The 11,102-nt window shown below is 52.1% G+C and overlaps 1 protein-coding gene across 1 annotated transcript; it reads left to right on the forward strand.

The window, feature by feature from the left end:
* Positions 1-2,579: 2,579 nt before the first annotated feature.
* TREML2 (triggering receptor expressed on myeloid cells like 2) lies at positions 2,580-10,704 on the forward strand. Its single transcript, XM_021691920.2, has 5 exons — positions 2,580-2,655; positions 4,858-5,178; positions 8,581-8,998; positions 10,054-10,160; positions 10,468-10,704. The coding sequence occupies exons 1-5, from the start codon at positions 2,595-2,597 to the stop codon at positions 10,560-10,562; spliced, it is 1,002 nt and encodes a 333-aa protein (XP_021547595.1). The 5' UTR covers positions 2,580-2,594; the 3' UTR covers positions 10,563-10,704.
* The last annotated feature ends 398 nt before the right edge of the window (positions 10,705-11,102 follow it).

Here is an 11,102-nt window from a genome sequence, read left to right on the forward strand (position 1 = left end):
ATGCTTTTTTCTGCATCAGTTGAAGTAATCCCATAATTATCCTTTATTTCAGTGATGTGGTGAATTAGATTGACTAATTTTCAAGTGTTGAACATAGGTCACATTCCTGAGATAAATCCTACTTGGTCATGTTGTTTTATGTTATTATATACATTGATGGTTTTGATTTACTTGTGGTTTGTTAGAGATGTTTCTATCTATGTGCATAAGGCACGCACATCTGTGCTTTTCTTTTCCTATAATGTCCTTGTCAGGTTTTAATGTCAAGGATATTCTGACTTTACAAATCAAGTTGGGATATGTCTCCTTTTCTACCTTCAACTGTTTCTGTAACATCAGTGTTATTCCATCTTAAGTATTTGGTGCAGCTCACTAAAGAAGTTGAAGAAAATTGAGTCTGGAGTTTTCTTTGTGGAAAGGGTTATTTTACTCTATGTAAATTAGACCTTAGTTTTTTGATGGGAAAATAAATGTAAAGAAAAAATATAGTGTGGGGCGCCTGGGTGGCTCAGTCGTTAAGCGTCTGCCTTCGGCTCAGGTCATGATCCCAGGGTCCTGGGATCGAGCCCCGCATCGGGCTCCCTGCTCGGCGGGAAGGCTGCTTCTCTCTCTCCCGCTCCCCCTGCTTGTGTTCCCTCTCTCGCTGTCTCTCTCTCTCTGTCAAATAAATAAATAAATAAAATCTTTAAAAAAAAAAAAGAAAAAATATAGTGCTGTGTTAAATCATCTTGTACATAAAAGCCTGATGTATACACATTTTTAGAGTTTTTGATAAATCCTTCCAAATTTCCCTCAAGAAACATTGAATCCAGTTTATATTTCCTCTCTCAGTGGAATGAGAGTGTTGGGTTTTTATGACCTTATCGTCACAGTTATCACTGTGATTCCAGGCAATAAGTCCCCACAAGAGGTAAATAGAACTCCCCACTCTTGAAGCCACTTACCACTGGAATGGAGGAAAGGAAGGAAGGAAGATGCGTTGGGAGGGCAGAGAGCCTTTGAACGCAGGGATCTGAGCACTGGGAAGGCATATTAAACAGGAAGGGTGAATAAAGAAAGTGTAACAGGTCTTCTGGGAGCTGAGAGATCTGAAGTGACAACTGTAGCTCATTCCTCTACCCCATACACCTGGCGCCTCGAGTGGTGCATAAGACTGTAAAGACGAACGAATGAATGAATGAACGGAGAATAAGCTAAGAGACTGAAAGTTTGGAATCAGCAAAGATCAAGCTTCCTTGTTTTGGGATTTGCGAGTTCAAGCTCAGTTGAAGACTTTTACTGTGAGCCCTGTCTAAGGAGAAGAAAGTTGGCATAGGTGAGTAGGGGGAGCACACCTGATCGTGTAGGCCCCCCTCGCCCCCAATGAGCAGATGACACAGCTCCTGGACGTCAGAAGTCTGTCCTTCTGATTCTTAGAGCTCCGGACTGAGTGAAGGGTGGGGTCTTGGGCCAAATGCTGGGTCATTTCGGCTGCAGCCGGGCGGCTGTCTGGGCGAGATAGGGTTGAGTGAGAGGAAGTTGAGTGGGCATGCGCGTGCAACAGGGGGCCAGGCCAGGGGCCGAGGGGCTGGGGGCGTGGCTTCTGGAGAAGCGGGGGAGGGGGAGCCAGCGAGGGGGAGGCGGGGCGCGGGGGGCGGTGGGGGAGCTGGTGGGTGATTAGACGGGATGGTAGGAGAACGGGAGAGAGGGATAAAGATAAGGAGACAAGTGAGTAGTCAAAAGGAGAGACAGCTTCTGTGTGTGTGTGTGTGTGTGTGTGTGTGCGCGGGGGGGGGGTGCGCGTGCGCGCGCGCCCTCACGTGTGACAGCACAGAAGCCCCTCCCTGAGCCCAAACTATGCTCTGAGCCTTAACAATTTGCATCATTTGTCCCTGTCACTCTAACCGTGACAGGAATAAGATCGCCTGGGAGCACGGAAGGGGTTCTTTGCCAGTGTGAGCGAGAGGGGCTGCTCTGACCAGCCAGGAACTTGGCAAGAGAGACGGGGCACATAAGGAACGCATCAGTGAGGGCTGAGGGGATGAATGAATGGAGTTGACAAGAACCTCCTTGCGAATGTGTGTTGGTGAAAACCTAGGATCCAAGGTGCCCTGTCCCAGCCCCAAGCCCCTACCCCTGGGTCTCTGAGCCCAGGGAATCCCAGGGAGTCCGCAGCTGAGGGTCCAGAAAACTCACCCCAGCCCCCTACACCAATCCCCTGCTTCAGGCTAGGAGGCACCCCCACCCGGCCAGTTTCCAGGGGGGGACTGGACAAGATGGGAAGTCTTCCCACCCCAAGAACCCTTCCTGGGCTGGGGGGCGGGGTGTGGGGGCGGACTGGGTGGAGCAGCCACACCTGCCTGAAGTTTCGGGGAAGAGGGCGTAAACAGCATCCAGCACCGCCCTCCGTAGGCTCTGCGGGCCCCGCGGTCTGCTGATCACAGTGGGTCCCACAACTTCCTCACTTCCCTAAATGGGCAACTGCACTTTCAGAACGCCAGGTCCTTCCCTGGCAGACCTAAGTGGCACATCCTGCATTGGCCTGGGCCCCTAAACCTGGATTTGAGGTGTCCCGCCCCCGGCTGGCCTGCGACTGTCCCCAGCTGGATGGAGCCATGGCTCCCACCTTCTTGCTGTTTCTGCCCCCGCTGCTGTGGTTCCAGGGCCCTGTCTCAGGTGAGAGGGCAGAGGAGCTGGCCGGGGAGGAGAGGATGGCCTTTTGCGGGACTCTACCTCCCAGCTTTTCCTTGCCCAGTAATCTGGTTTCATGCCTTGTGGGGTTGGAGGAGAAGGCAGAGGAGATGGGGCTGACCTAGTGGCTCCTAACCAGTAAGAAGGTCACGTCCCACTATCTGGCCCCAGGCAAAGCTAACACAGGACTCACAAACTAAGATAAAGCTTTGGACCCTCTCTGGGTGGGCCCCTTCATCTGCCAGGCTTGGTCAGGACCTCCGACCATGGACACTTGATTTCCTCACCCAAAAAGTCTCCTTCCCTTGTCGAGAAAGCCCTGTTTTGTGCGTACATGAATCATTGCATCACGTGTGTGTGTGTGTTTTAACTGGCTAAGTGGCTTGGGCCACTACCCCCTGTCCTGGGGGGAAGCCATCCTTGAAGACCTCGCTCACCCCATAGTTACTAAATGCCCCTTGAGGGGGCCTCCCCTAATCCTGCTTCCTTTACTGCCATGGCCTTAAGTTACCCTTTCCTGTTCAGTTCTGGCCACCACCTGTGAGGGGGTGAAAGGTGGGCACAAACGAACACAGACCCTTCCCAAGGGCACCCCACCCCGCACCTCTCCTAGAGATCCTTCTCCCTCTGCCAGGGCAGAAGTATGTCTCCTGTGCGGAGCAATCCTGGGGTCCCCCAAACCTCCCACCCACCAAATCACTGAGTTGGGTCATTCTGTTTAGTTTGTTTGGGACAAAGGGATGCTCAGAGAGGGTGCTACCTTACCCCAAGCCTCAGCTGTAGTGCAGCTGAGTTGGAAGCAGGTAGATGTCTCCTGTCATGTGCGGGGTCCTGGGCTACCGCAGCTCTGGGCTCGACTGGAGAAGTCTGGAGAAACCTGCGTTTGAGAAAAGGAAGCACGTGGAGTCCCAGCTACCTTCCAGGCACTGTCCTGAGGCCCATTTCCCACAGCCAACCTGAGACAGATGAAGAAACAGAGACTTATGGGGTCTACTTACACAGTCAATGGTGGAACCAGGGTTTGAACCCATATTTATTTAGACTCCAAAATGTGTGCTCTGCACTCTGTCTTGCTGGGGAGAAACGTATGTGTGCGTGTGTGTGTGTGTGTGTGTGTGTGTGTGTGTTGACAGCAGGCTCTGGGGGGTGTGAGAGGAGTAAGTGCTGAGATATGGTGGGCAGTGGAGTGGAGGGAGCCCATCATAGCTTTGTCCCTCTCCCTGTCCCCTGATTCCCCACCCCTACCCCTAGTTCTGCTCTCTCCCTGCCAGCTGTGGATTGTGAAATGCACGGACCACATCTTATTTCTAGGCGGAGACTGTAACAGGCTGTGGACGAACAGTGAATAATTGTACAGTTCTTCGGTTTGCACCCCATTGGGAACTTAGATGCATGTTTGGTCATTTTTAATCTCTGGGTTTTATGCAACTAGAATGCTTTAAAATGAAATAGTACCTAAAATGAACTACGACAACTTGCTATTTAAAAGATAACTATGATGGACTTATTTGTGAAATAAATAACTACTCTTCATTTTTTCAAATATTGGATTTTCTTATCTGTCTAAGTTGTTTGTGCTCTGGAATTTTATAACTTTGTGACTTCTGTTTGTGTCTGTGTATCTCTCTCACTGAGGACAAGACTCGGGTCTTTCCCACAAAACCCTGAAGTTGGGGCTAGTATCTTCCCATTGGGCTAGAAAATACCATGAAAAATGGGGCTGTGTGAGTTGGAGCTCCCTGAGTGTCAGGGCTGAGTTTCCTCCATTAGCCTGGGGGCTCCCTGAGGGTTGTGCCTGTGTCTCCACCATCAAACTGGGAGTTCCCTGAGGGCTAGCCTTATATCTTCATCTTAGAACTCCCCCAAGGGCATGGGACTATTGTCTTTCTCATCAGATTGGGAACTCCCAGAGGGCAGGACTAGTGTCTACTCCAACAGACTGGAAGCTCCCTGAGGGAGTGGCCTGTGTCTCCCCCCTCGGACTGGGAGCTAGTTTTTAGCAGGGCCCGAGCATCTCCTCTAATTGGATGGGGGTGGGGGGTGTAAATTCTTTCAGAGTAGGGCTGTGTTTCTCCCTGAAACTGTTGAGTCCCATAACAGCAGGACAGTATCCACCTCCTCTCCCCTCACCCCGACCTTCGAGATGCCTCTGTCACCAGACCTTGCTCACCAGCGGTGTCTCCCCAGGTGTCCCTGCCGAGAACGTGTACACTAAAGTGCAGCACTTTGAAGGGGAGACTCTGTCTGTGCAGTGCTCCTACAAGAGCCGCAAAAACCACGTGGAGGGCAAGGTATGGTGCAAAATCAGGAGGAAGAGATGTGAGCCTGGATTCGCCCGGGGCTGGGTGCAGGGGCCGCGCTACTTGCTGCAGGATGATGCCAAGGCCAAGGAGGTCAAGATCACCATGGCGGCCCTCAGGCGCCAGGACTCCGGCCGGTACTGGTGCATGCGCAATAGCTCTGGGACCCTGTACCCTCTGATGGGCTTCCTGCTAGAAGTGTCTCCAGGTGAGCAGGCCTGCAGGGCACTGGGAGGGTAAGGGTGTCCTCCCTGCCCCGTACTCCACTCGCAGCAGAGGTAGTGAGAAGAATCATCCATCAGTGGGCGTGTTGTGCCACAGGGTTCTCATGGTTCCTTTACTGACATCTTCATGGGCGTTATTGTCTCCCACTTCCCCAGTGAAGAAAATGAGATCTAAAAAGCCTTCTGTGGATCTGACCTTGCCCAGGGTCACAGAGCTAGCAAGTGGCAGAGACAAGATTCAAACTTAGGGCTCTCTGTGCTTTGTTTTTATTCCATCATCTGTTCAATATATATTCATTGAGTCCCAACTCTGTGCCAGGGACTAGACGCAGTCCTGCCCTATGAGAGATGACAGGTGATCGTACATCATCAGACGAATAATTGTAGATAACAATAAATGTTCTTAAGAAAATCAAACAGTGTGACAAACTAGAAAGTAACTCAGTGGTGGGGGAGCTATTGAAGCACCAGAGACCAGAGAGGACCTCCCTGGCAGATGACATCAAGCAGAGCCTTGCATGAGGAGAGCTTTCTAGCCCTCTTGAAATGTGGGTGCTTCATAGTCTAGGTGGGGAGAACTGCATGTGGAAAGGCCCCGAGCTGAGAAAGAGCTGGGCTTGTATAAGGCAGGGCTGTGTGGCTGCCCCATATTGAGTGTGGGGCACAGTGGCAGGAGATGAGGTTGGGAGAGTCAAACAGCAGCCCTAAAGTCTATGATGTGGAGTTTGAGTTTTATTCTAAGTACAATAGGAAGTACTGGAGAGTTTACAGGGGTGTGTTGTGGCTTGTCTTTAAGATTATAATAGCTGCTGTGTGGAGGATGGATTGTGGAAGGGTAAGAGATGAGCAGAGAGACCACTGTGGGTATTCTGGTCGAGAATGACAGTGTCTTAAAGTAGGACGTGGGCCGTGGAGGTGGAGAGAAGTGGAAGGTTTCAAATCTGCGATGTTCAGACTTCCTGCCCACCCTGTACACTTTGGAGGTAAGACAGGAGGTGAACGAAAGGGAGGAATCAAGAGTGACTCTAAGGTTTTCTATTCCATCAGCAAGGTGCATGACAGTACCCTTTATTGGGTAGGGTGACTCTGGAGAGGAGCCAGTTTGGAGGAGAAAAATCAAGAGCTGTCTTTGGTCATGTTAAGTTTAAGACACCTCCTAGAACTCCAGGTGGGCAAATGGATCAGCAGTGAATATATCAGCCTGGAGCTCAGGTGAGAAGTCAGAGCTGGGAATATACTTGGAAGTATCTCTGTGAAGATAGTTTATTTTTATTGGTTCTTTTTTAAAAGATTTTTTTTATCCATTTATTTGAGAGAAAGACAGCAAGCACGAGTAGGGGAGGGCAGGGGCAGAGTGAGAGGGAGAAGCAGCCTGCCCACTGAACAGGGAGCCAGAGGGAGAAGGGGCTCCATCTCACAACCCTGAGATCAGGACCTGAGCCAAAGTCAAATGCTTAACTGACTGAGCCACACAGGCACACCTTTGTGAAGATAGTTTAAAGTCTAGGGGATTTGAGAAATCTATACAGACAGAAAGAGGATTAGTTGTTGCTTAGGGCTGGGGGAAAAGAAAGGGAGGTAGAGAGTAATAGCTAAAGGGTGGGGATTTCTTTTGGAGATGATGCGTATGTTCTAAAATTGACTGGCTGCACGACTCTGTGAATATACTAAAGGTCATTGAATTTGGTGTTACAAATGGGTGTGGTATATGGAATGTGAATAATATCTTTAAAAAGCTGTTAAAAAATCAAGGCGATGTAAAAGTTCTCCCTTCAGTATAGAAAAAGAGAGAAGGGCCAAGCCTGAGGTCCTCCCACATTTATATGATAGGAAAGGGTGAGGAACCAGCAAGAGAATCTGAAAAAAGCAGCCAGTGATGATGACATGAGTTATCCACCCTTCCCCATTTCCCTGACCCACCTGCACCCCCCTCTTCTGTTGTGTCTGAGCTAGGGCAACTGCTATCTCTAAGATGTGGGGCCGAATCTCATTCCCCCTCTCCGGTTCTGCTTTAGACCCAGGGAATAGTTGAAACCAAGTATCTCGAAGTCTTAATTTGCAGGGATACAAACATGAAATGGTTTTGTTTTTTTCTTTGCATATCCCCCACCCCCTCCATTGTCAAATCCCATGGTTTACCTTTTAAAGACCATTTGGGGAGATTCCAACTTTGCAGACCTTTTCAGTTATTAGGAAATAAAAAATCCTCAGCCCATGTAAAAACTCTAATCTTCTAGCAATATATGCTCTTCTACTTCTTCTTGAAGACCACACGTTACGGCCCAAGCCACCCAGAGTAGGGAAGAGGGTAGCCTGCTGCCTAATTCCCTCTCCTTCATCTCGGCAGGTGGGGAAAGTGGGGTTGTTCTCAGTACCTCGTCCTGCTTTCTCCTTCCAACCCCCTGGTGCATTGAGGCAGGAATGAAGAAAGGGAAGTGGTTGTGTGACTTCACTGCCCGCCGTAGTTCTCTTTCTGTTGGGTGTTACTCTTTTCTACCCAGCCCTTTGCGATCCTCTGTAAGGTGGGTGTCTAAATGTTGGCTCTCCCAAGTCACCTACATGTGAGTTCTCTGAAGGGTCTTTGAGGTCTCCCCACTGCTGAGTAGGGTGATGAGGGAGGTCTGGCTCCAGGTCAGCCTCTTCCCCTATCCCTACTCTCACCAATGCTGCTTGTTCTGGGTTCCCTTGCCCAGAAAGATGGGTACCTTCCATGGTGGCCATTTGGCCCTCAGGAGTGTGTTCTTGCCATGCACAGTCATGGGATGTGGCAGCCTGTGCCAGCCCTCTCTCTCCCCCACCATCTCTCTCCAATTCTCTCGTTCTCTGCGGAGATAGACTCCACCACACTGCCCCAGATGGGACCTCACGCTTCCTACAACCCCTTCCTCTTCCACCATCCAAATGCCAGCCTCCTAGGAAATGAGAGGTAAAAGGCTGAGGGTTTGGATGATAAGAGCAAGTGTCTCTTCGTAAGCTCCTAAGGAGGGCATCTGACCCTGCTGCTGGAGGCATTCTTTGGAATGTGGGCCTTCGATGCTTCTTTGTCCTCATTTCTGGACCCTGATCACCAATTATGGAGCACCTGGAAAAGTCCCTGTTCAACATCATAGTGAAGAGATCTCTTTGGCGCACAGGAATGAGAAGGGTCTGGAAGTGACTAGAGAGATGGGGACTGGGAGGGAAGTTGGCCTGACAGGGTAGGTTAAAGAAACTGTGAGAGTCTCTTCCTTCTTTACTGTGCCCACTTCTTCTCCCTGGCAAACCCACATATGGTCACACAGCAAAGCAGAATCCTGGGTCCAAGTTCAAGGAGGGGAGATGAGGATCTGCTCCCATCGGTGAGGCCCCCTACTCAGTCTAATGTTCCTCTCTCTCTGGCCCCTTAGCCTCCACGACCAAGAGAAGCACTCCTCTTAGACAGCTGGCCAATATCCTCAAGAGTGGAATTGTTGTCACATCGGGCCCAGCCCCTACCTCAGGCCCTGATGCCCCTTTCACCACCAGCATGACAGTAATCACACCTGGCCTCCTCACCTTGACCAGACTCATGCCCCCCACTGCCTCGGAGTCCATCAGACTGACCTCCATGACGGGCTTCAGCTTCACCGGCACTGGCCCTTCTGCCATGGGGCCCAGGAGGACCGTGGAATCCCAGACAGTGACTGTGTCTCCCAGTGATGCCAGAGCCTCCTCTGCTGGCCCAGCATCCATGTCCACCAGGGCTGGGCACCTGCACACCCGATCGCCCACCACGGGAAGGTGTCATACTAGCGGGGCTCTCCTCAACAAATTATCCCCTATCAGGTACCCGTGGGTCCTGGGCTTGGGTGACTTTTGACCAGATAAGGCAACAATAATTGGTGCCTGAACAGACCTCAAGGTGCAGATGTTATAGCAGAGCTTTCCTTTGCAGGAAGTCAGTCTGGCCTGCTGCTGAATGGGAGGTGGGTAGGAGGCCAGATGCCAGGATGGAGATGTGACATAAAGGATGGCAGTAAGAAGTGAGGGTTGGGGACGGGTCAGTGTAAGAGTCTGTGGATGGAGAGGAGAAGGTTGGGGCAGGACAAGGATGTGGCTCTGGGGTAAGAAGTGGGAAATGGTGGGTACTTTAATTTGGGCTCCCCCAGAAGCAGCCTCTGGGACCAGGAGTACTGGAAAGAGCATGGGGAAGGGAGACAAGGAACAGTTGGTAGAGAACCTAATCAAGCTGGCCACCATTGTGGGCAGTGGAGCTTAAGCCTAGGGGAGGCTCTGGGGCCCAGGATCAGACTCCCAGCTGAAGGGCGAGGGAGCTGGGGTATTGATACAGCTACTCTTGCACCAACACTACTCGTGTTGGTCATCAGTGGGGGGCTGCCTGCCATGGGTAGCAATGAGGGCTCTAGGAACAGGAGAAAGTCCTCAGGCTGAAAAAAAGTTAGATGAAGGTGCTGAGGGCTGGTGCAAGGGGATACAGGCCGTGCACCTACTGCATCTGCTTCAGAGGACAAAGGAGGGAAGGGCCACAAGGAGAGCCTCTCTCTATGAGGAGAGCAAGACTCTCAGTCTCATCTGTCACAAATGGGAGTCTCTAAGAGTTCTCATCCTCAGCGATGCAGTCATGATTGGGTGAACAATGGAGGGGAGGCTCTAAAGTGGAAAGATGCCCCCCTCCACCTGGGACTTCTTCCCCTGACCTCTGAGCTCCTCACTTCCTCCTGCTACAGCTGGGTCCCCAAGAAAGGGAGGCAAACACTCCCACCAGGGCTGTGAAGATTTCTCCAGGTCCGGGCTCCTCTCATGGGGCATGCAGAAAGACATGGGTCAGGGTGGGGGCAACTGGGTGCTCACCTCCTCCCTGCTCTGTCCCGTCCCCTCAGGCACCAGGATTCATATCCCATTGTGCTCCTGGGGATGCTGATCTTCCTCCCAGTGTCTGTGATGCTGATCCTGGTCTATGGGTTCTGGAAGAAGAGACACATGGGAAGTGAGTACAGCCCACCCTCCCAGCCTCCTAAGGGCAGAGCACTGGGGTTTGATACACTTGCCAAAGCGCCTGATTGCACTCTGTCCCCAGGTGGTATGTCCTTCCCTGGGTCCAGCCACAAAGACTACTTGGCACCCAGGCGAGGGAGGAGGGTGGGCAGGCAGGAACAGCACACCATGACCCTCTGGGGCTGACTTGGCAGGAAGCAGAGGGCAGAGCCAGAAGAGGGGATGGACTGGCCCAGGATCATGGGAGGAGGAGAGAGCAGGAGCCCTGCCCCTCTTCATCTCTCTCCTTGTCCTCACAGGCTACAGGGTGTGCAATGATCCTGCTAGACCCTGGAGGGACCCACTCGGAAGACTGGAGCCTCCGTGGAAGCCTGCTTGGTCTGAGGCCACTTAACTGTGGAGTGCGTGAGCTCCTCCTGGAGGGGCCTTTGGAGGCCAGAGGAGGGTGAAGATGGGGACCTGTCTGAACTGGAGCCAGGCTGAGGACTTGCTCAAGGCTGGACTCAGGCCTCCCCAGAACCAGAGGCTGCTCTTCACCTGCTCAGTCACCTTGAGCTGCCAGGAACCTGGGACAGCCCCCAGAATGGGGAGTACCAGGCAGGAAACCCCAGGAGAAGCCACCGAGGGCATTCTGCTCAGAGCCACAGAGCCCTGGGTCCCAGCTGGGTGGTGGGGAAGTCCTGATGGTGCTGTACACAGAGAGCTCCAGGTCCCGTGGGCCTCGGAACCCCTTGCTATGGAGCAGAGGGGAGGGAGAAGACAGGGGGACAGAGGTCCTCTCCCCATCTGGAATCCTGTGTCCTCAGCTTCCCTCTGCTCCCCTCAAGCTTCCCCTGGGCTTGGGGAAGAAAGAGTCCCAGAGGCAACCAGTGTGTCAAGGGCCCCGTCTTGGAGGGGAAGGAACAGCGACTAAGAGCTGGAGGTCCACAGGGGT

The sequence above is a fragment of the Neomonachus schauinslandi genome, chromosome 8 (assembly GCF_002201575.2).
Source record: "Neomonachus schauinslandi chromosome 8, ASM220157v2, whole genome shotgun sequence".
In the NCBI taxonomy this organism is placed as follows: Eukaryota; Metazoa; Chordata; class Mammalia; order Carnivora; family Phocidae; genus Neomonachus; species Neomonachus schauinslandi.

Bases quoted from the DNA above. Each gene is read 5' to 3' on its own strand.
- TREML2 (XM_021691920.2), top strand. From the start codon at position 2,595: ATGGCTCCCACCTTCTTGCTGTTTCTGCCCCCGCTGCTGTGGTTCCAG. The intron at 8,999-10,053 runs GTACCCGTGGGT...CCGTCCCCTCAG, and splicing joins AACAAATTATCCCCTATCAG to GCACCAGGATTCATATCCCA. The intron at 10,161-10,467 runs GTGAGTACAGCC...TTGTCCTCACAG, and splicing joins GAAGAAGAGACACATGGGAA to GCTACAGGGTGTGCAATGAT.